Here is a 26,419-nt window from a genome sequence, read left to right as displayed (position 1 = left end):
TTCTTTGGCCAATTGATCCTATTTTGTTAAGGATTTTAATGTCTCTCTGGCAAATGGTTCCCGTTTATGCATAAAGGTTTCTGTTTTTGTTGACCTCTAAACTGAGGTATCCATACACTGCTTTTTTTCTTTGTGGCATTTCTCACTTTTAGTACTGTTCCTTTTAGTAATGTATAAAATGTTTTATGTGTTGCTATCATTAATTTATTTTCAACCCACAAACTGCTTAGTGTTTTGAGAACTTGCCTTATGCATTCTTCTAATTTTGTCCTTGTGTTGTCAGTACTACACTGCTCTGTAAAACTTGAGGATGAGATAGATAAAGTATCATAATATATTAACAACTCAGTGCAAATGAATGAACGTGCAGGAATATGTTGCCAGAGGTCTCCTAGTCGTACACAGAAAGCTGAACATCATATGGCATGAGGTCAGCGTAATTATACTGCTAAATAGGGCTGGCGCTGCAACATGAGGCAGTTGAATAAACAGGAAAAGACAGCGTGTGTCAATCATCGAGCACTTAGGGTGCACTGTCATTGTGTTCTTCATTACAACATGGCCCAAAAACTACACTTGGATTACTTTGCAGGGGAAGAATTGTTGGGAAACTGGAAGAAAGATGAGGTATGACAGGTGTAGCCCAGGACTTTGGTACTGCTCACAGCATTGTTGTAGGTTCATGGGGAGCATTCAAAACCACACACATTGCTGCCCGGAGAAGAGGTGGTTGACCACAGTCAATTACAACTGAAGACGACCGCTACATTGTGCCACTCACAAGGCGGACCCACATCATACAGTGGCTGTAACTGCAAACACATTTAAAAGGATTGCAAGACACAATATCATGCTCCACAGTGGCATGGCCACTGCATGGGGTGGTCTTTCTGCCCAATGACCAATGTGTTGTGCTCTGTTTACAGTTGCACATCAATGGCACTGTTTGTGATGGTACCATGAGCATAGGAAATGAATGAACAAGAAGTGGGGTCACATGCTCTTCTCTAGTGAGAGCAGATACAGTCCAGGTAGTGATTCTATACATACCCTTATATGGTATGAGGGGGGAACACACAAAGCATCTAGGAACACTGTCAAACTTCATCATTTTGGTGGTCCAGGTGTTACAGTGTGAGGAGTCATAACTTTGCATGGGCGTACTGAGCAGGGGTGCATTCAGACCAGATTTCATTTTTATGGATGACAATGCACAGTGCAATGCAGTGCTAAAGTGCAACAAATAATTATATCAAAATAAAAAGGTACAAAATCACATTAAAGGAACAAAAATACTCTTTAATTTAGACTAAAAAACAGATTGATCACAGCTAATACTATTGAGTATGTCCATAATTACAGGACCAAAAAACTCGTGCAGCAATATCATAATACTTTTTAACAATCTTATGCAACAGTATACTGACACAGAGTCAACTTTTGTAGTGTATTTGTTCATCGAAAAAGTGTGCCCGAGAACCCAGCGACTGGAAACTTATTCAGATGATCTTGTAGCACGGCTGGAAACATACACAGGAACTTAAACCGCTGACCCATGTTGTCTTCATCAACCATCATTTGATAAGCTGCCTGAATAATTTTTCTTTTTTCAGAATCACTCTGTGACAGCAGCACCTAGTAGAAAAAAATATTGTGATCAATTTTCCTTGTGGAAAGTAGACAGCAAAAGCTAATTTTAAAAAAGATGTATAAAATCTGGTTACCTTTAGTCTCAAATCAATTCCCATGTTCTTTAAGAAGAACGACTGCGTCACTGGGCCAAATGTGATTAATTTTGTTTTAGCACGTTTTTTCAAATATTCGAAATCCACGTCTGCTGTAAGGTCTGCTAAACCAGGCTCAATCAAAGGGTGATGGATCTTTTGATTTTTAAAAGCCTATGTAAAATGCAAATGTATTACATTGGATATCATACAAACAAAATTAATGAAAATATTATGAAAAGGAAAATTGCTACTCACCATATAGCGGAGATGTTGAGTCACATACATGCATAACAAAAAGACTGTCACAAATAAATAAAGCTTCTGGCCATTAAGGCCTTCATCAACAACACACACACACACACACACACACACACACACACACACACACACACACACACACGAGACTGAAGTCTCAGGCAATTGAAACCACTCTGTCACACTTGCCTGAGGCTGCAATTGTGCATGTGCGTGTGTGTGTGTGTGTGTGTGTGTGTGTGTGTGTGTGTGTGTGTGTGTTTGGCGAAGGCCTTAATGGCCGAAAGCTTTATTTATTTGTGACAGTCTTTTTGTTGTGCCTAACTGCGACTGAGCATCTCCGCTATATGGTGAGTAGCAAATTTCCTTGTCATAATATTGTTACATTCCATCCTGGATTTTCCATTGTTTAATATTAATGAAAAATAATTTTTTATCAAAACTGTGCTTTGAAAAGAAATTGTTGAAATACCATTTACAATTAAAATAAAAAAGAGGAGGGATAACTGCAAGCAATTAAGCACAGTTAGAAAATTAAATCTACTATTTATATATGAACTGATGAAAAGAGCATACACACAAACAACCAAAACCAGAGGATGTGAGGTTGGGCACACAACCACATAAACATCAAAAGATCGATTTCAAGCATTGAAAATCAAATGCTTTATCACCAAAAATATTCAGGTGACAAAGAAAGGTGTAGAGACATTAAACAGATAAAAGAGTAAAGTGATTCAAAACCCTGCAGCATGGAAATAGGAAATCTGCAACATGGAAATAGGAATTCAAGTGAGGGAGAATTGTGATCAATAAATTGGAGTTGCATTCAGGAGAACCAGTGTTCAAAGCATCCTCTGGGTATTTAGATCCAGGTTTCCCACAGTTTCCTTAAGTGATTAAAGTTAAGTGGTGAATGGTTCCTTTGACAAGTACATAGCTGAAACATAGTTCTCACATCTGAATGAGCACAACTGAGGATGTGGTAAGCTACAGTGGCTCAAATAACCTGTTTATATGGTAGATTGTCATGGTAATTATAAGAAGCCTCCTGTCAGGGACAGATAGTGCAGTCACTAAGATAGTCTACATGTGATTGTAGGGTGTGAAAAAAGGTCACCGAAGTTGAACACAAAAGATGGGATAACTATAAATACAAGTATATAAGTATGAATAGCCTCCAGCACATAGATATCATCACTAATAAAAGTAAAATGAGATCTGGAAGACAGCCATGTAACTCAATAAGTACTTATGCTGTTGCATAAGCACAGTAGTTCACTGTATGGCTAATATGGTTTGTGAATTCATTTAAATAGGCAAAGATAATACAGTACTGAGACAAATAAATACATAAATAAACACATCCATGAGCAGGCCATGAAAATGTTAGTATATGATTGCTGTTCAGTGAGAAACAGCGACTACAAAATTGTTTTAAAATGTGTGTTCAATTAAACATTGAGCTGACAGAAACAGTGTAAACTTTCTAACTATTTAGGTTTTCTGTGGTTTTCCTAAAGCATTTCAGGCAAATGCCGGGATACTTCCTTCAGTAAAGTCCAACACTCATAAAAACGTACTTATGTGGTGGTGTGCTAAAAAATAATGCCTACAAATTTTTTAAGTGAAAATTCTTAAAGCGTTTTAAACAAAACAAACATTATTAACATTCTACATCTTTATTCTTTATGTCTACATAGTTATTTCTCAACATAATTACCCTGCCAACGAACAAATTTCCCCAGCAAGAGACCAATTTATTGATACTGTCTCTGTAGAGTGTTTGACTTGGTTGATGGAGGTACAACCTCACCTCTGCTTGCACTGCTTCATCACTATCAAAGTGAAGTCCTCAAATGTGTTTTCTTAAGTTTTGGAAACAAATGAAAATTGGACGTGGTCACTGGGATTGTATGGAGGGTGAAAGATGACAGTGAAGCCAAATTGTTGGATTGTTGCAGTGCTCATGGGTGATCTGGCATATGATGGTTCTATTTCTGCCAGAATCAGTAGGATCCTCCATGAACACAATATCAAGTATGTTTTCTGTCCACGCAGCAAGATCTGGGGACAGGAGGGGAGTGTTAAAGATGACCTGGGTTTACAGAAACCAGAAATTTATAACATACCTTGTCAATGTGGCATGTCCTACATTGGCCAGACAATAAGAGCAGTGGATATCAGGTGCAAAGAACATGAGAGGCACACCCGATTACGTCAGGTGACAAAGTCAGCCATTGCTGAACTCTGTCTGAAACTAGATAATTTTGGGACAGTGTTATAAGGGAATTGATTGCAATAAAAGTGACTGACAATCTCATGAACCGCAACATTGGGTACCAGCTAAGCAGAGCCTGGGGTTCTGCTCTGGAACTGTTAAAGGAGCAACAGGGACAGCTGGAGCATTCCACGAACAAAGAACGGAAGGCGTGTATATGGAAAACAAGCGCCAGAAAAAGTGCCAGGCACAATGGACCAAAGATGGAATGCCCAGGAGCAGGTCCGACGGGTGCGGACCGCTGAGGGAACATCCAGAACCACAGTGGACCAAAAATGGAAAAGCAACACACCAGCGGATCGCAGTGGGTGGGAGCAGACTGCAGGGAGAATGCCTGGTACCTCAGACAGACTTCCAAATGCACCAGACCAAAGATGGAACACCCAGGAGCTGGTCTGTTGGGTGCAGACCACAGAGGGAACACTCGGAACTGCACCAGATGGAAAACAGAACAGCAACATTCCAGAAGATTGCAGCAAGCTGGCACAGACCACAGAGGGAACACCTGCAACCGTCAGTGGAAGGGGAAAGCCACAGACTTAAATACTGGACCAGGTCCACTCGAGGAACAATCTCAGGTCACACCTGATGAAGGTTATGAGCTATGTTACTGAAATATCATGCAAGTACGGCACTGATATCTGGAAGAACACCCAACAACCCAAGATGTCATTAGATCTCTGGGAAAGCCTGAAGAATTACATTATTTGTCACTGTTGAACAGCCCAGTCTCAAATATAATTTAATAGGTATAATTCTCCCGAAGGCTGCCTGCGTAGCTGGGTGGTCAGTGCAGCTGACTGCCATGTGGGAGTTCCATGTCTGATTCCCGGTACTGCCAGAGATTTTTCCTTTGTGGGAGGACTGGTACAGGGTGCACTCAGCCTCGTGAGGCCAACTGAGAAGCTTCTTGACCAATCGGTAGTGATTCCAAGGTCAAGAAACCCAACAACAACCAGGAGAGTGGCTTGCTGATTACATGCCCCTCCATGCCACATCCAATGACACTATTAGCAGATGACGATACAGCAGTTGGTCGGGCTTCATTGGCCCATCTAGGGCCAGAATGCAGAACTTTACCTTACTTTATCTTTAAATTCTCCCAAGCCAATGAAGAAGAATAGGGCATACACATATCAAAATTGGCTAAACAAGTTAACAGGACAGAAACTGACAAATTACCTGTTTGTAAAAATCTGAAGGAAGAGCAATGAACACTAACGTCAAAAATTCATACTCAATGCAGAACAAATCTTATTTTCTGTAAATAAATGAAGGAAAATGGGTCTACCTTTCATGCCCTACAGAATGTGATACACCTTTCCACTCACAAAAGTCAAAACTCAGATTTGGACCTATCCTTGAACATTATACGCAGGCAAGCATTTAATTCTAACAACAGATGCTTCCGCAACATGGTACAGGAGCAGTCTTGCCAAATAAAATGCTAGTGAATCACAATAACCCACTACATTTCATCCAAAACTTTGAGTCATGTCTACATTAATTCTTTTCAAACTGAGAAAGAAGCACTGGTTCTAGCCAATATTGCAACTGTGTCACAACTATGATTCCCAGAAAGTCTACATCTACATCTACATTGATACTCCGCAAGCCACCCAACGGTGTGTGGCGGAGGGCACTTTACGTGCCACTGTCATTACCTCCCTTTCCTGTTCCAGTCGCGTATGGTTCGCGGGAAGAACGACTGTCTGAAAGCCTCCGTGCGCGCTCTAATCTCTCTAATTTTACATTCGTGATCTCCTCGGGAAGTATAAGTAGGGGGAAGCAATATATTCGATACCTCATCCAGAAACGCACCCTCTCGAAACCTGGCGAGCAAGCTACACCGCGATGCAGAGCGCCTCTCTTGCAGAGTCTGCCACTTGAGTTTATTAAACATCTCCGTAACGCTATCACGGTTACCAAATAACCCAGTGACGAAACGCGCCGCTCTTCTTTGGATCTTCTCTATCTCCTCCGTCAACCCGACCTGGTACGGATCCCACACTAATGAGCAATACTCAAGTATAGGTCGAACGAGTGTTTTGTAAGCCACCTCCTTTGTTGATGGACTACATTTTCTAAGCACTCTCCCAATGAATCTCAACCTGGTACCCGCCTTACCAACAATTAGTTTTATATGATCATTCCACTTCAAATCGTTCCGTACGCATACTCCCAGATATTTTACAGAAGTAACTGCTACCAGTGTTTGTTCCGCTATCATATAATCATACAATAAAGGATCCTTCTTTCTATGTATTCGCAATACATTACATTTGTCTATGTTAAGGGTCAGTTGCCACTCCCTGCACCAAGTGCCTATCCGCTGCAGATCTTCCTGTATTTCGCTACAATTTTCTAATGCAGCAACTTCTCTGTATACTACAGCATCATCCGCGAAAAGCCGCGTGCTTCCAAATGGACACAGACAAATAATGTGCATTGGACACAGACAAATAATGTGCAATATGTGAGTTTCCTATACAGCCAAGCACAGCAAGCGCCCACACTGCAGACAGCAGTAAAGCTCATTCACAAAGGATGGTATCATCCATCTGGCAACAGACTACAATAAGCTCTCCTGGGAAGAGTACTCTACCTTTACCATTAAGGTTATAGGGGAATAACAATCATGATGTGACCCTCATGTGCTGAAAGAGAGTGTGCAGTATGTTGTTATCAGTTATGGAAATAAAACCTGGGCTCACAGTCAAAAAGCTTCTCTCCCTAGTTAACACTCCAAGAGTCCTACAACTAAATACACAGGAATTATGCCAGCCCATGTTGCTAGTTATGAACAACATGACAAACTTCCAACATATAATACATATTATGATATTTCACACCACAGAGGCCATTGTACAGAGAAAATCTTCACAATAGGATAGGTCTAACATACCCTAAAATCAGATGAGGCTACATTTCATGATGAACTACTTTGAAGTTTTCTATCACTGAAATGGGATTGAATGCCCAATAACTCACACGTCTACCCACACTCTAAATGCAAACCACAATGGACAGTAACATGGAACTGAATGCCTGACAACTCACTTGTCTACCCACACTTGAAATGAAAAGCACAAAGGACAGTAAGGACATTTATGCAGCAAATGGTAAAACGCATGAGCAAGTCATATATTGAGGCAGCATTAACTCTTTTCTTGAGTTCATACAAATTGACTTTGATAAGCAACAACATAGCACATGTGTCAACAATGGATGCTACTCAGCCCTTTGATACAGTTGATAGTTGAGAAGCAATACTTGTGCTTCCACCCATATCACAGTAAGAACAGCATCTGCGATAGAAATAAGCTGCATACTAAGAGACAATCATCTGTCTCCATCGGTACTACTATCTCGTCAAGGTCATCCACCACAAGTAATGCCACACCTTGCCAGTCCAGCAACATCTATGTTCACTGGAACCGATGGACGTGAAATCTCTTTCAGAGCCAGCTAAGGTAAAACCTACATCACTATCATTACTACAGCTATCAGCTGACATCACTCCAGCCTTTAGAGGCCTTAACCATGTTAGTTGACAACACATACCCAGTAGGTTTTGAGCTACTCACAGCAATACCACCAATTATTCTGCCTCTTCTGCAATACTGTGAGCACGAACCTGGACAGTCCATCTCTACAAGTGAATTACACGGGGGAGGTATCTGGTATTTTCATCAGAAGACACTATAGATTCAGGGAGCTCACAAGAGGAAGATGTTGTAGACAGCTCACAAGCAATATTCCTGAAGCAAGTGCTATAATTTTTTTACAACAAAATTTTACAAAGCTAATGAGATGCTGCTGCTATAAACAATCCCTCATTACCTGAATCAGGTTGAGGCACACATACGTAACAACATGAGGGATAACAGCATTCGTTTTATGCTTGGAATGACCTTCATGGAGCAGAAAAATTAAATTTACTATGTCAAGCTTGGAATGGGTAAGAAAATTGATTACATCCTCTTCAAAGAAGCCATCAAGGCATTTCCACTATGCAAGTTAAAGAAACCACAGGAAACCTAAATCTGTACAGCCAAACAGGAAACTGAGTTACCACCTTCCCAAAAGCAAGTCTGTTGTCTTACAACCAAACCACCTTGCTTGATACAAAACTTTCCATACAATTGAAAAAATTGCAATTCATTTCAGTTTTGAGAAGAGTCACCAAACAGATGTACAAAACCGTAAGACTGCTGTCCAACTGAGGAACATGATCTATTCAAAAGATGTTCAAATGGCTCTGAGCACTATGGGACTTAACATTGGAGGTCATCAGTCCCCTAGAACTTAGAATTACTTAAACCTAACCAACCTAAGGACATCACACACATCCATGCCAGAGGCAGGATTCGAACCTGCAACCACATCGGTCGCGCGGTTCCAGACTGAAGCGCCTAGAACCGCTCGGCCACACTGGCCAGCGAACATGATCTATCATTGTGTTTCTGGAAACCAAAAATCTCCTCCGAAGGAATCAATACAGATCCCAGAAACAATGATTTTGCAATACCTGATTCACTCGTTTAATCCATGAGACCCAGGTTGGTGCCACATTCCTTGCCTTCCAGAAGGCATTTAATGCAGTTCCAAATAGTTGCAAAATATTGTGTATCAGACTCAAGAAGGACACAACAAATACCGCATGAGGAGGCCATCAAACAGGCACAACCAGTCACCCAGTGCCTCTCGGTTTTGAGCACCAGCTTCCAGATGGTGCTCAAAAATCTGGATCACTTCCTGCTGATATTTTTCCACAGCAACAAGTAATATCAAAGGTTATGAGGCCTACATTACATAGAAGCTGAATGCAGTGCCGAAATTTTGTGAAGCATGCAACATTCCTGTTGTATTTAAAAATAAAGTAGAGCAGGAGCTTGACCTTCTCGAACCGAATGAGGTTACAGAAGTCATAACCAGCAGCCAATGGGTAATACCAGTCATAGCTGTACAGAAACCGAGCGGCTCACTATGCATCTGAAGAGATTTCAAAGCAACGGTCAATGTTCAGTCTATTTCTGACTCATATCCTATTCCCAAGCTGGTAGAATTGATGTCAAAATTAGCTGGTGGTGTGTACTTCACCAAGCTGTATCTTACAGAACTGTATTTGCAAATCCCTTTGGACATGGACACCCACGGATTTTGGTGACAAATATTACAATTGATCTCTACTGCTACAAATGGTTACCTTTTCGAATAGTCGGTGCACCAAGTTTGTTTCAGCAATATTTAGAACAATTAGTCTGGAAAGTTCCTTGACAATTTAAGTGAGCCAGGCACAACTCCATAGTAACTCTTACAGAATTTGCAATCTGTTTATCTGTTTCCAAAATCATAAAATTGGTAAATTTGGAATACAACAAAGGCAAGTGGATCTTCTTTCAACATGAAGTGCAATACTTAAGACACATACTGTCTGCACACATTATCAAGCCAATGCTGCCCCATTCTGATGCTATTAAAAATCTGCCAACCCCCACGGATGTCAAGCAATTATGTTCAGTATTTGGACAAATAAAAATTATTACTGGAAGTTTCTCCCTTGTGCAGCTTCCACCAGTGAACCACTGTCCAAGTTGTTACATAAAGGCCCCAAGTGGAAATGGAACAGTCTATGTCAATGTGCATTTCACAAATTAAAACAGTATTTGCTTCATGCCAAATATCTTCTGACATCTGATCCAGTCAAAGTTCTCACAATTGCTGCAGATGTTTCAAATTATGGCACAGGTGTCATTCTGTTGCATCAGGATTGTGGTTTTGAAAGATCAGTAGCTTTCACTTCAAAAGAGTCTAGCAGTGCCACAAAGAAATCACAGTCAAATCAAGAAAGAGGCAGTCAAGAAATATCAAGATTAAATTTATGAATGTAAATTTGTCCTCCTCACAGACTATATACCTTTAGAGCTATATTTGGACCAAACAATACAGTTTCTACATGGACAGCTCAACATTTGCAGTGCTGGGAACTATTTTTGTTGAATTACAACAATGAAATTCTATTCACAGTTTGACTCACCAGCTGTTGTTTGTTTTTTTAGTAGATATCAGTAATCAAGAAACTGTGGAAAATCTCCCAGTAAACACCAATTTAACCAGCAAACTTGTGTCTGAAGATTTTCTTTTGTCTAAGATTAAACATTATATTCAAATGGAATGGCCTAATGATAAGAAGTTACTTAATCAACCAGAGATTAAATCTTACTAGAATATGCGGCATACACATACAATCGTACAATGTATGAAGGTGTCATTGTGGTGTATTCTGAATCGGGCAAGACACGAGTGGTTATCCTTGTGGTGCTTAAATCAATGCCATTGGGGCACAGTTCATAGCAAATGCATTGCCAGAGTGCATTGCTACTGAAAAAATGTTGACAAAGACATCGAAATGATGCTGGCTAAATGCCATTTATGTCTGCCTCGACAATATTTTCCATGGCCACAGGCAGCAGAACCCTGGTAATGTCTGCAGACTAATTTTGCAGTATTCTTTTTAGGAAGCAATTGGCCTATCCTCATCAATGCTTTCTCCAACTTTCCACTTACGATACATTTGTCATTGACACCTTCAACAAAGACTATTTCAGTCTTCTCTATTGAAGGTTTGCCACAATCTATTGTCACTGGCAGTGGCACACAGTTCTGTCCCCAGGAGTTTAAAATATTTTGTGAAACCAATAGCATTTGACACTTCAGAACTGCACAGTTTCGTCCTGAGGCCAATGGACTTGCTGAAAGATTCATAAAACTTTCACGTCACAAATGACAAAGTTCAACAGTGCAATAAAGACAATGCTTTACTGATCTTCCTCTCTCAGTACACAGCCACTCCACACAATGCACAATCTTCAGCTGAGAAACTCCATGGAAGACCATACTGAACACTGATGTCAATTTTTAAGCCATTCGTGCATACACAAGCCGAGCTTCAACAACAGCTGATTTTTTTGAATGATCCGGTACTCATTTTAATGTACAAGTAAGAAAAAGGACCTGGCTACCAGGCACGTTTCAAATTACCGGGTGTAGAAGTACAAAATCAGAATTTAGTTGCAACATCTGTTGTCTGAAACTGATAAACAATATTTTATTCAAAATAATCTCCATTGCCATTTATACATTTCTCCCACCTCTCCTGCAGGCTACGAATGCCACGCTAAAGAGCAGTTCTTCTTTTGAAGCAGACCAGTCGGCAAGACATTTTTGTACATTTTCGTATGAATTGAAGTGTTATTCAGCAAGAGCATGTCCCGGTGACGCAAACAGATGATAATTGCACAGAGCCAAATCTGGAGAATAAGCCGCATACCCTAGTGTTTCCCAACTGAATGCCTCAATCATTTCCCTGACCCATTTTGCTGGGTATGATGGGTCATTATCATGGAGCAGTATGACTGTGTGTTACCTTTTTCCATATTCCGGTCTTTTTCATGTAATGTTAAATTTAAATCGATCATTTGCTGTTGGTAGCGATCAGTGTTAATGGTTTCACCATGTGTTAGCACTTCATAATAGATGACATCCTTCTAATCCCACCAAACACAGAGCATTGTCTTTTTTCCAAAGTGATTTGATCTTGCAGTGGATATCGATGGTTTGCCTGGATTCACCCATAATTTACAATGCTTAGGATTCTCAAAATATATCCATTTTTCATCACCTGACACTATTTGATGGAGAAATGAGTTTCTTTTGTATCTGGCAAGCAGTATTTCACAAGCGGTCTTTCGATTTCCTTGCTGTCTTTTATTCAGTTCATGCGGAAGCACATTTCCCATAGCTTTCAACTGAAGATAAATGGCTTTCTGTGTCACATTCAATTGTTCGACGAGCTCCTGTTGAGTTTGAGTGTCAGCTTCATCCAGAAGGGCCTGCAATTCGTTGCCTTTGAACTTTTTTGGTGGTTTCCTGCACTCGTCATTTCTCACGTCAAAATCCCACTTTTGAATTTTTCGAACCACTCAAAACACTGTGTTTTCCCAAGGGCATGTTCGCTGAAAGCTCTGACAAGCATGCAATTCTGCAGCAGTTTTCTTCAAATGATAACAGAAAACCAATGCTGTATGCAAATTGTAGTTGGTAGGCACAAAACTCAACATGTTTACGGGCTTGAAACAGATACCAATGTATGGAACTTGAGTTACTGTGTGTTGACATTCGTCGTCAGCTATTACAGAAAACAGATGGCACTGCAGACTTGATGTCATGGGTCCTACAGTGATGGCTAGCACTGCCTATAGGGAAAATCCTGTTCCAAACTTCTACAGCTGGTAAATGTTCAAACACAGTTGCAACCATAAAAATCAAATCAGGCCACACTCCACTCACATGCATATAGAACTCGTAAGCTATTTTCTTTTATACAGTCAGAAGACCTGTACACAGCCAGCCACCTGAGGAACCTGACGATGAAGCTGGCAGCTGCCTCCTCACCCCCCCCCCCCTCCCCCACCACCACCTCAAGCAGTGTGGCCCAGCTGCACCCAGCTAGTGATGAACCAACAGAAGTGAATGTCGCACCTCACATCTCAGACCAGGCTGATGTCAAAATGCTCTGCTCCCTCACTGTTGTTTTGAGCAGTTTTCTCATGGTGGTGCACATGAATGCCGGGGGCAGCAAAATATGTGCACTCACCAAATATGCACACCGGCAAGCAAGAAAGCAGGATGCTAATGAAGTCAGTTGGCTTCATCAAGTCTGATTCACTGCCCCGTCCAAGAGAGAGGGACATAGTACACCAGGCTCAAGAGGTACACAACAAATACCATGAGAGACCACCACCACCACACGGGCACAACCACTTGCCATGTACCTCTTAGTTCCATGCAGCAGCCTCCAGATGGCACTCATGAATCCTGACTACTTTTTGCTTCCGTGCCACATCCATCTTTCATCATACTCATCCATTGATAATGTTGCTGACCACTGAAGAGACTGCTGTCAATCGGAGACTACTTTGATTCCATCTACTACTGGCGGAGATGGAAATCCTTCCCCTGACAGGCAGAAAAGATGACACACTGCTGAAGTACAGTTCCTGGAATTATGCTACAGGTGACATTTCCACAAGTTCCATTCTGAAGATTACATTCCAACTTAGCAGTCACTGTTTACTGAGCAGCAGACATAGTCTAATACATATGTCTGAATAATTACTTTCAGTCATTATGACACTATCACAGACTGCCAAGAGACAGCAAAGTTATTTAGATTTCAATGTGGGTATAGGATGTCAAGTGCCATGCATCACACTGTTACCAAAGTTAAGTACTACACTGTATCATAGTTGTTAATAAATGTTGTTGTTATTTCTTATTGTGTTGCCATATCCCTATTCTAATGCTGCCCTGTCAAGCAGTGTATAATTTGATAGTACTAGCGTGCAGCCAGTCACCCATTTTAATGAACTATAGCAGTAAACAAGTTTTCTTGTACACTGGATGTTTGTCCTGAATTAATAGTAACATTCAGTAACAACATCCCAACACATAATGAACATGCTGTGAACATAGCCAGCGGTACACAGCAATACTACAAGGGGACGCCACCACACACACGACATGCCAGAGGCCCCTAAGTTCTGACCAACTGCCTTCAGGTGGTACTCACATTACAGAACTACATTTTGCTTCCACCACGAGCCCATCAACACATCATATCCATCCACTGACAGTGTCGTCAGTGACAGACAGAGAGTGCTGGCAATCAGAACTACTTTGCTTCCACAAAGTGGGGTGCTGATAGACATTCTTCTGTCAAGTGGGACATAACAAAATGCACTGCTGATATTCGTTCAGTTCTGTCAGATCCAGCAGTTCCACCAGGTTATGCAATTACGGCAGTTCCAGTTAGTTACTGACGATATGTGCAGTTTGCCTAGTCAGTGCATGCTCATAGCCTGGACTATTCACAGCTTCCAAGTCTCAAGCTCAGTTACAAACAGTTATCGTGACTTTCTTATAAACTGCCAGTGACAGCAAAGCCAACAGCACACTTTCAATAGTCAGTTCTTATCAATTGTGTTAGGTATAGTACATCAAAAGCCGTGCTTCGGGCTACCACAAAAGTTAAGTACTACCAATGTATGTAAATGATATTTATTGCTCTACACTGTGTTACCATATTTATTTTATAGAGCTGCCCTGTGACTATATATATATATATATACACCTAATGTTTCTTTGCCTTGGATGATTTATAGGGAATAATTGCACTGTCACCATGATTTATTATGGTTCCCTGGACATGACAAATGGTGAGACATGGTACTTAATAGATTGTGAGATCACCAAGGATAGCTTTACAACATGCTCTCACTTTGGCCACATGGTTGTAAGGAGTTCTTGTGGTAGGGGTGTTCCATTCCTTCAACAGCATAACTGACAACTGGTGCATGGTCATTGGTATGTGTGGATGTACTGCAGGAAGTCTCCCCAATACATCTCACACGTGCTCAATGAGATTTAAGGCAAGGGAATGGGCAGGCCAGTCTATTTGTTGAATATCCTCTAGTTCCAAGAGGTCCTCTGCCTGCTCAGTTTGATACAGTGGTGCATTGTTGTTCAGAAAAATGAAATCAGGGCCAAATGCACCCCTGAAAAGGTGCACATGGGGAAGGGATACAGTGTCACAATAAAGCTGATCAGTGAGTGTTTTGTGTTCAAAGATCTGGAGGTCAGTATGCCCACGTAACATTATGCCTCCCCACTCCACAACACCTGAACTGCCAAAACGATCAACATCTACATCTACACCTACATGGATACTCTACAAATCACATTTAAGTTCCTGGCATTGAACAACTTTCACAATTCTCTTATTATTCCAATCTCATACAGTGTGGGGAAAGAATGAAAAACCTATATCTTTCCGTACAAGCTCTGATTTCCCTTATTTTATTACGGTGATCATTTCTCCTATGTATTTTCGCATTTGGAAGAGAAAGCTCAACAATGTTCCTAGATGCATTCTGTGTTTCCACCTCTCGCCATATGAGCATACATAATGCACCCAGAAACATTGTTGAACATGACTGTTTTGGAGGTTAAGGCATTATGGTGGGGGAGGCATAATGTTTAAGGGGTGTATTGACCTCCAATACTTTGGTCAGGATACACTATCTGGTCAACATTATTGTGGCACTGTACTTCTTCCTCATATGTATCTTTTCTGAGGTGCATTCCACCTTGAATTCATGTTTATGGATGACAATGCACAATGCATCAAACTGCGCAGGTGGAGCAGCTCTTGGAGTAACAGGATGTTTGGTGAATGGAGTGGCCTGCCCATTCCCCCAACTTAAATCCCATAGAACATGTGTGAGATGCATTGGGGAGACATACTGCAGAAGATCCATAAACACCAATTACCATCCACCAGTTATCAACCATGCTGTTGGAGCAATAGAATGCTCTATACCGCAGGAGTTCCTTACCAACCTTGTGGCCAGGATGGGAGCACATTGCAAAGCATGCATTGCCACCTGTGGTGATCACACAACCTATTCAGAACCATGCCCCGCAATTTGCGATGTCCATAAATTATAATGGCTTCCGTGTAATTGTTGTCTTTAAATAAAAGTGTCATTTCTGTTCATCTCACTGTGCATTTCTTTCAGTTGCCTTCTGTATTACACAGCTGTGAATTCTTTCTATGTATGGTCCAGGTTTCACTGAGCTATGATACCCGGCAATGACACATAATGTGAAATTCACTTTCATCCTTAAGTTTTCCACACCTGTGTATGTAAATGATCTGGTGGAAAAGGCTGGAAACTCCATTAGGCTGTTCACAAATGATGCTGTTTTATAAAGGGAAGTTGCAACACTACAAAACTGTAGCAAAATGCAGGAAGGCCTGTGAGGAGTAACACTTGGTACAAGGATGGCAGTGGATCCTCCACATAACCCAGTGAGATTCATAGAAAGAATCCTCAGGAAGTGACATCCACCGAAGAAAGAGGTAGATTACAAAGACTCTCATCTGACCAATATGATAGTGTTACACTAAAGCCTGGGACCCTTACCACATGGAATCAATAGAGGAAACAGACATTTGGTGAGCACAAGAGTGTCATTCATGGTGATGCTCATCTGACTCTGGTCCCAACTGCAGCAAGAGAGGCATTATGCATAATGGTGTGGCTTACTGCTACAATTTTGAGAATGCATGTTCCTAGAACAGTCAACTAACATATTGATTCCTCTCACACATCTTGTAACAAATACTCTGAACATGAAATAAGACAGATTCCATCTCATATGGATGCTTATCAACAGGCGTTCTTTATTTCCACCATTCACAACTGTAACACGAAAGAGAATAACAGTTGTATACAAAATATCCCCTGATAAACAACATAAGAGACTTGTAAAGAATATATGTAGGAGTAATAGTATCTGACATTCATTTTTCTGTCTTGGTTCACTCTTGATGTACTTATACAATATGAACATGGGATGAGTACAGATTTGATATGAATATATGCATGAGTGATGCAATTAAATGATTAAATCTACTTAAGCAGTCTTGCATATTTTAAATATGAATATTATTGTATTATCTCACCATCATCACCATCATAATCATGTAACATATCTCTCATTATTTCCAGTAAGTTTTCCATCTTGGCATCATTTTCATAATATCAGAAATGATTTGCCCAACATCATGTACATGTTGTACAGCAAATGATAAAAAGGAATGAATAAAGATACAATACACTAATGTGTGGCCCCTTATGCTAGAAAGATTATATATTTATGAGGGAGATTACCCGTAAAGTGTCAGTCTTTTCGCCGTTGTGCCCATAATCACCAATCAAAGCAAAGCCACCCTCCTCTTCCAAAAGTGATGCAATATGATCCACTATAACACCGGCAGCTGGACACACTTCTAAATGATCCCTTTTCTCTTCAGGCTAGAAAATCATACATAATACTTGTGTTAATATAAAAATTGTTGTAGTTAAGTTGAACAAATAAAGATAAGACTTTAAGGAAAATCCAAAGTAAGCTAATGAAAAGTGAATCTGAGAATTTAATAACAGGACAGCAAATTTTTCTGTTGTGGAGTTCCATTTTTATACATAGAAAAAAGAAGATATGAATGGAGAGGCAGAAAATTAAGCACATACAAAAATAATAATGTCAGATCACTTTAACAAGATTCTAACATATCCATGAATTTAAATTATAGCTCTAAAGATATAATGTGCAATTTCAAAAGAACCCTAGTCATTTCCACTGGTCCCTCAAAACTATAACACTACAGCTAGTTATACACATGACTGGCTTGTTGATTTCGATCTTTGTCACAATATGCCAATGAATCCCCACACATTTAATAAGCTAGAGAACTAACTATTTACTGCTACAATTTGGTTCTTTACGCTGAGGTTGTGATGAACCAATATCTCATCCACTGATTTGAGCTCCGTTTTATCTACAGATAAATTACTTGAAACTGTAGATCAATACTTTTAATACCATCTTGTTGTTTTTTCTCCCCTGTAATGTGCTGCTGGATTGCTTCTGACAGTTATTTTAGCATTTACTTGTTTGATTCATAAAAATGTCATTATCTGTGTAGGTTTCCCATTTGTGCTAGACATTTGGTGCAATAAGCAATCAGAGTGTTGCCCACGAAAGACAAGTTTCCAAATTCGAGGCCCACTATGGCAAAAAGCTTTAATCTGTCAGCAACTTCCTACTTATTACTTTTCATAAAAATTACGAAATGACGATAATGGCAAAACAAGAGAAATTCAAGCTGGAATAGCTTACAGCAGGGGTGGCACATGATTGCGCAACACAATGAACATACTATTATGTAGATGGTCACAATTCAGAGATCACACACTCTAATAATGTAATGTTCATTATACTTGAACATTGAGAAAGTAACTTTTATCTCCCATCCTGCTAAGAAAAGATATGAAACATACATGGATACTTCACTGACTAACATTAACAATGTAATTCACAATCTCTTTTCTGTTTATATTTTTCTGTGCAGTGAGTCATCTTTCCCATTTTATTTTCTTGCCCTTGCCAACTTTCCATAAGTCTGGTGTACTTACCCAGTTTACTGACTATACATAGTTTTTCATCTACATTTGTATAATTTTCTCCCTGCTTTTTTCCCATTCTCTTATTAGTGATCTGAATCAATAATTTCATTAGAAGTTTTTAGACAATGTTATCCTGTGTTGGGCCTTCTTTTTAAGATATTTGGCTCTTTAACTTTTCTCTTTCTTCTTGTAGGAAACTACTGCATACAACACTGTTAAAAACACTTGCGAAAATTTTATTTGTTGCCTGTAATCTATGTCTACTCCAGTTTTTTAAAGTTTACTGGTTTCATACTGCTTACACCTTCTTTATATTTACATAGGATTAGCTAAAGTACTAACACACCTGTACAAAAAGTTTTGAGGCTGGTGTAGGTGAACGGGAAATTACATATCTGAATCTGTTGCCATCAGAATACATGTCTATGTCAATAAATACCTCTCTCCATCCATGTTTAGTTCTCTGTAACATACAAATAAGTAGTAAAGTTAACTCATGTAAATTATCATGCCTCTCGATCAATTTAACAAATCACCTGGAAAATATTACACGGCAAATCCCTCCAAAACAAGATAACCATCAAAAAAGTTACATGTTTGTTTCTCATGTAGCTAAGTATAAAAACATTATAGTTTTCTTTCACTGAGGGATTTTTATGCACAGATATTCACCTTCATTGTATTCTTTTACACACAATGGTTTATACTTAACTATGCCTCCCCTTTCTCCCCCCCCCCTCCTCTCTCTCTCTCTCTAACACACACACACAAGGGGTGTGTGTGTGTGTGTGTGTGTGTGTGTGTGTGTGTGTGTGTGTGTGTGTGTGTGTGGGCACGCGCGCGCCAACTAATGGCAAAATAGCGTTACCTTTGGTTTTGAACTGTTGAACTGTGATAAATTGTTGACAACAAAGTGCATAATGGAGTAAATATGCTTTTAGCCTGCTGTCAGTGCTAAATAGTTGTCTGTAAGAGCATTTGTGTGGGTGTAAGTAGTGACCAGTGAAGCAACATGAATAAATTATGTACCAGCTTTTTTTTAAGATTTGGTTTAGCTTGTTTATAAATATGTACCCAGGGTGAACAGTAATAAAACCGACAAACCACAAAGATTGATTCCTGACTGGAAATGGAAGGAAAAAAGTCCTATGAAAATGTGTCCGAAAATGCATCGTTGCCACGGTAGGTGGCACACTGACAAATGAAAGTTCCTCTGACCAGATGCCATGTGTTCCATGCATGTTGCAGGTTGTGCGATTGATGCAGTGTATTGTAATGGCTTAGTATTCATGTCAAGAACAAGCTGAGATGGTGTCTGTGTATGGTCAAGCAGATGGAAATGGTCGAGAGGCAGCATGACTGTAACAAAACACATACTCTCACAGACACCCACCACCAAACACAACATTTCAAGCCCTTTTTGGGCATTTGTGTGATCATGGGTCCTCTAAGGCGGACGAATGTGCAGGGAGGCAGCAGACTGTGATTACACCAGCTTTGGAGGACTGGGTTGTACACAATACTGAGACAACTCCTATTATAAGCATGTGACCCAGCAACATGGTGTAAGTATGATTATGTGTATCCTGTATGAAAACTGCTACTATCACTATCACCTGCAATAGGTGCAAGGATTATCAGCAGCATATTTCCCTCTATGGGAAGGATTTTGTCAATGGTTTTTGCAACAGACCATCACAACTGTGAGATTTCTGTCATCAGTCCTCTTTACTGACATGTGAACGCAAGCATTGCATCACATGAAAGCCACTTTCAACATCTGTTGTGACACCATGAAATCTAACATTGCTGTATTGCTTTACCGATTATAGTTCTTACCTGAGTTACTTTTAGTTTTATGGAGTGCAAGCACACACTAACCTCATTGGTGTTCAAAATTAAAGCAATAAACAGAAATTTTGCAAGGTTGCATTTATTTTGCCACAAAATAGTATAAACAGCTGACAGTAAAGTAGAAACAATGTAAAGAATACAGAACATAAACTGCTGCAACATGCATAGTGGTAGACAAAAATGTTCTTCACTTTTTCCAACTTAATGGATTTGCACACACATTCCGCCAACTGGTTAATGTGCTCAGTACGGGGTGTGACCACCTCTGGCAGTAATACAGGCCTGACAATGATGAGCATGTTCTAAATGATGTCATCAGTCTCATTTTGAGACAATAACGTCCGTGCTTCCTGCAGAGCTGCTCGCAAGTCTTGGAGGTTGGTGGATGCTGATGTGATGCAACCTGTATCCCAATTTCATCCCAGACATGCTCTATGGGATTTAAATTGGGAGACTGAGCAGGCAATGCCATGTGTGTCACTTGCTAGGTGGTAGCCTTCAAATCGGCTGCGGTCCATTAGTATACGTCGGACCCGCGTGTCGCCACTATCAGTGATTGCAGACCGAGCGCCGCCACACGGCAGGTCTAGAGAGACTTCCTAGCACTCGCCCCAGTTGTACAGCCGACTTTGCTAGCGATGGTTCACTGACAAATTACGCTCTCATTTGCCAAGACGATAATTAGCATAGCCTTCAGCTACGTCATTTGCTACGACCTAGCAAGGCGCCATTACCAGTTACTATTGATGCTGTAAAACATGTACCGTCAAGAGCGATGTTCACCAATTATGGATTAAAGTTAAGTATTTCAGCAGCTACGTACGTTTTTTGCTAGTCTAATTTCCTTGGCCTTTTCCAGACCTCACGCCAGCCTGCGTGAGCTAAAACATGTGCCTTTCGGCTTCCTCTCATAGTGGGTTGGCGCTCTTGCCAATCCACAACACTTCCATTTCAAAGAAAACATCAACCACCCATGTTCTATGAGGTCGAGCATTATCATCCATCAATATGAAGTCTGGGCCCACAGCACCTCACATGAGGCCCCAAGATCTCATCATGATACCTGACAGCATTTAAACCTTGCCAGTTCACCCATACAATTTCCTGAAAAGGTGTTAGAGTGGCCAACACAATCCCTGCCCACACCATTAGGGATCCACCTCTATACTGGTCTCTTTTCACAATGTTTGGGTCCCAAAATCGTATTCCACAAATCCGTTGAGAATCAGTCTCCAGACCAAACTGGGACTCATCTGTGAAAGGAACATTGCCATTTGTTCAATTTTCCAGGTATGTTGATGACTCCACTCTAGATATTCCCTTCTGTGAAGATGTGTCAGAGGTACACATACCGCAGGTCTCCGACAACAAAGGCCACTATTCCGACACCTTCTGTACACCGTTTGCCTTGATACAACATGCCCAGTGGATGCTGCAAGGTCAGATGCCAGTTCCATGCAGTATTAAGGCAGTACCGTCATGCCCTTACAGCCAAATAACAGTCCTCTCTTTCTGATGTCACACGTGGTCAGCTCTGCTCTGGTCTTCAGGATACAGTTGCAGTCTCTATAAACTGTTGCCACACTTGAGAAACAACATAATGATTCACATTAAGCCATCAGGCCACATTAGTTTGTGACTGTTCTGCTTCCATTATTCCTATGGCCCTTCACAACATAGAATCTGGTAGGCATCTTCTCTGTGCCATACAGCACCATCTGTGACTGTGAAAACAGCAACTGTGGATGTGGGACTACCCGACGAACACTACGCCATTTGATAGGTGCCCTGATGTCATCGTTAGCATGGTCGTTCATTGATCGGAATGCAATCTTCCATGGAGAACATGACTGTATGGATATCTGTTGACAGTTTGTATGATTATATCATGAATTACACACAGGACAGGGGAATAGTGATTTGTTGCTTTAATTTTGGACACAGTGTACTTATGCAGGCAAGGCATCACATCAGCAAAGCAAAGCACATAAGCATTTCGTTTTTACAGTATTGATACAAATTACTACAAACATGGGAATGTATATGTCTTTTGGATGCTTAATACAATTCTCAAGAAGATTCTAAAACAGCTCAGCAAATTACCACTAACTCTTTGTACAGAAAACACATGGTATGCAGGATAGTTAAAAGTTAGACTTGTTACAGAGAAAGAAATATGGAATTCAAAGGCTGGGAACCTAATGGATGCTGACCATACTGTCACCAAGGAGGTGCGAGAGGTAAACAACTTACAACAATCAGAAAACTTTGACATCTAAATGAAATAAATAAAATACTACAATTAACTTGTCTCAAAATTGATTTCAATTAAAATTACACTTAAAACATAACATGTCATCAACCTTTTCAAATGAATGAAATTAGTAGGCATAATTAAAAACAAACAAAAATTACAAGTCATCTTGGCCAGAAACTGACAGTTAACAAAAATATCAAATACCAATTAACTAACATCTCTTTTAATTACTGTTCCTTTGGCTAATGTATTTCATTTCGATGTCCAGTACATCATCTACTCCACACAGCCTTGCCTTGCGCTCTGCACTACTCATAACACTGGGCAGCAACCATTTTGCATTTGGTATGTGATATATCAATTTAAAGGTAATTTTTTGTTGTAGAATCAATATTTGCCCTGTGAAGTGTGGTATCACATATGGTTTTCAAGGTAAGTTTTGTAATTTTGTTTCTTTACACATTCAAAATATAAAAATGGGTCACTATGAAGTTACTTTCTAATTTTGTGTTATATAGTGTCAATTTAAATACAATTGCTGCATGACAGGTGAGTATACTATCATTTGCCAGATTCTTTACCATTATTTATTGAACATTGCTGCATGTTTTTGCTGTGGCAGTTAAAGTCAGTTATGCTGTGGCATTCAGTAATTATCTGCTGTGTTTACTTTTATTGTGAATTACATGCTTGGATATATTTCAAAGGCTTCGTTGCTCTTTGGCCAATACAAGAGAAGAGAATTACACTTCTATAGCGAATGAACTGTTATAGATGACTACAAAAACTGGAGTATGTGGTGTCACTAAACATACACTTTTTCCCATTTGCACACTGATTTTTTGCTATAAACCTGGGTGCTGTTAGCAATGAACAGGGTGAATCCTTCTACCAAGGTATTCTTGCAACAGAAGATCACTATCACTAGCAACAATGTTAGAACCCTTCAATGATGACTGATTACTTACAGTTTTTGTTTACAGCAATTGATGAAAGATTTCACAAAATAAAAGCATTCTTGTCCCATTTCTCTAAATAAATTGGCATTAAACTTTGTATTGTAATACACTAACATTACTAATTATGATTACTGTTTTGATGACGTGTGATTTTTTGTGGAATATAATGTCTATTTTGAGGTTCATGTAAAAGTTTGAGTACATGTCTCATACTTAGATTTTATTAATATTCACCACATATTGAAATAAAATTGATAGTTTATATTATTATTTTGTGTCTCAGAACTGTGACATTAAACAGAAAATCTGGTTGCACCTCTGAATTCAGAATCCCAAAATTAGATTAATCCATAACTAGAAACTAGACACAGAAAAAAGTTCTCAGCCACATGGGGTCAAATTTTCCGCAAAAATTCCAGTCATGTGGAAGATCTCATATAAAGCTGACAATATGAAATCATATGGCAAAGTACACCTGTCCTGCTGGGCTACAGCCCTACGAACACCAATGGGATTCCTAACAGGTCGCTGATGACCACGATGTTGAGCACCCATAAGCCCCCCTCCTAACAGGTTTTATTATGACAATTTTAAACACAAAAAATGAACAAGTATCCAGCTACAACACATCCATTTTGGACGCAGCAATGCCTTATGATCACTGAGCCAATGATAATTTATGAGGCAGGAAGTTACTTTTCACATCAGGGACATAAAATAATGGTTTAAAACTTTTTAAAGCATGGGCATAGATACAAACTCCACTACAAGGGAAACTGTCGAGGAAAGATAGGAAGTGGGTAAGTGATAGCAAACATTAACAACAGTCATCCAGCGCAGTGTTGCTAAAAGCCATTCATGAGGGCTTCATCTACATCCATGTCTAAATCTACATATATACTCTGCAAGCCACCATACAGTGTGTGATGGAGGGTATCCTACACCACTACTAGTAATTTCCTTTACTGTTCCACTCGCAAACAGGGTGAGGGAAAAATGACTGTCTATATGCCTTTTCTTGAACTCCAGCTTCTTTTATCTTATCTTCATGGTCCTTAAGTGAAATGTACATTGGTGGCAGTAGAATTGTTCAGCAGTCAGCTTCAAATGCTGTTCTCTAAATTTTTCAATAGTGTTCTTCAAAAAGAACATCGCCTTCCCTCCGGGGATTCCCATTTGAGTTCTCGAAGCATCTTCGTAATACTTCCATATAGTTCAAACCTACCGGTAACAAATCCAGCAGCCCACCTCTGAATTGCTTGGATGTCTTACTTTAATCTCGTCTGGTGCAGAACCCGAACAATCGAACAGTACTCAACAATAGGTCGTACACGTGTCCCATTTATGGTCTCCTTTACAGATGAACCACACTTTCGTAAACTTCTCCCAATAAACCAAAGTCAACTATTCACCTTCCATTCTACAACAATTACCTCCTTGTTCCATTTCATATTACTTTTCAACGTTATATCCAGATATTTACGTGATGTGACTGTGTCAAGCAGCACACTACTAATGTTGTATTTGAACATGAGTTTGTTTTTTCCACTCATCTGCTGCATTAACTTACATTTTCTACATTTAGATCTTGGATCTTCCTACAGTCACTCAACGTCGACAACTTCCCATGTACCACAGCACCATCAGCAAATAGCTGCAGATTGCTGCCCATCCAGTCTGCCAGATCATTTATGTGTATAGAAAATAACAGCAGTCCTATCTCACTTCCCTGGGGCACTCCCCGATGATACCCTTGTCTCTGATGAACACTTGCCATCGAGAACAATTTACTGGGTTCTATTACTTAAGAAGTCTTCGAGCCACTCACATATCTGGGAACCTATTCCACATGATCCTACCTTCATTAACAGTTTGCAGTGGGGCACCATATCAAATGCTTTTCACAAATCTAGAAATACGGAATCTGCCTGTTGCCCTTCATCCATAGTTCATAGTATATCATGTGAGAAAAGAGCAAGCTGAGTTTCGCACGAGCATTGGTTTCCAATGCTGCGCTGATTCATGGACAGAAGCTTTCCCATCTCAAGGAAATTTATTACATTCTAACTGATCAGACGTGTATGTGTCACCATAAAGAGACATGTCAAGAGAGATGTACAAGCCCAATGTAACATTTACAGGCAGATCGAGTGTGACGTCATGTAAACAACAGATATTTCTCTAATCGATTAGCTTTCAGGAGGTCAAATGTTTGACAACAACTTAAGTGTGCCGTAAGAAGCAAAAACATAAGGCTTATTCAGTAAAGTTGTCACGAACCTTGAAACATATGTATGTGTCTGTTCCTAGTGTAGTACATCCCAAAGCAGTATGGCTGAAATCTGACTTCCACTGCTTATAGTAGCAGTCAATATATAGTACACTGGGTATACCAAACTGCTTCACAAAAAAGTCTCTGAAGATATGGAAGAGAGTTATTAGTGAAATGTGTCTGGGCTTTGTTTTTTGTTATAAACTGAAGAACACGGGAAAAACTAAAGGACAGTAGAGTGACTGCTATTTCCCAGTAGTATATCTGTTAGCACACACATTATTTATTATTTTATGTCATGTGAGGTTTTATTAATTAGAGTTCTTTATACATTTCCCCCTAGTATCGTGTATCCAGGCTTCCACAGTTGTTTCAAATTGCTACTCATATGTAACATGAGACTTCAAATGACCACAAGCTCTTTCAGTGTCAAACTATTTATTATCTTACTGCTTAATGATGGGGAAGTTCATTTTACAGTGACTTTTTATTTTGTTAAAATCTACTTTTGCTGTAAGCTAATAACAATAATCATAAAATTCATTTGAATTTTAAGCTAAATTTTAATAATTACAACAAATTATCTACTTCAATGTTGAGCTCACTGCAGTCTTTATGAAAAATTATCAAATTGTTAACTTTGTCCTCCAAGGGTTGAAAATTGCTCACACAGGTGTCAGTGGTTATCAACTGTTTGCACACTTGCACATTAAGTACT

The 26,419-nt window shown here is 39.8% G+C and overlaps 1 protein-coding gene across 1 annotated transcript in view; it reads right to left on the bottom strand.

Annotated features, from left to right (window-relative positions):
* Positions 1-1,278: 1,278 nt before the first annotated feature.
* LOC126471621 (protein arginine methyltransferase NDUFAF7, mitochondrial) overlaps positions 1,279-26,419 on the bottom strand; it is a 67,584-nt gene continuing 42,443 nt past the window's right edge. Inside the window, exons 5-8 of the mRNA XM_050099857.1 lie at positions 18,706-18,822; positions 17,064-17,207; positions 1,725-1,898; positions 1,279-1,635 (exon numbers count right to left, since the gene is read on the bottom strand). Coding sequence (XP_049955814.1) covers positions 1,456-1,635; positions 1,725-1,898; positions 17,064-17,207; positions 18,706-18,822 — 615 coding nt within the window. The 3' untranslated portion in view covers positions 1,279-1,455. The remainder of the gene's footprint in view (positions 1,636-1,724; positions 1,899-17,063; positions 17,208-18,705; positions 18,823-26,419) is intronic.

The sequence above is a fragment of the Schistocerca serialis genome, chromosome 3 (assembly GCF_023864345.2).
Source record: "Schistocerca serialis cubense isolate TAMUIC-IGC-003099 chromosome 3, iqSchSeri2.2, whole genome shotgun sequence".
Classification (NCBI taxonomy): domain Eukaryota; kingdom Metazoa; phylum Arthropoda; class Insecta; order Orthoptera; family Acrididae; genus Schistocerca; species Schistocerca serialis.
The sequence above is the reverse complement of the archived record's forward strand: the minus strand, read 5'-3'. Positions and strand labels throughout refer to the sequence as shown.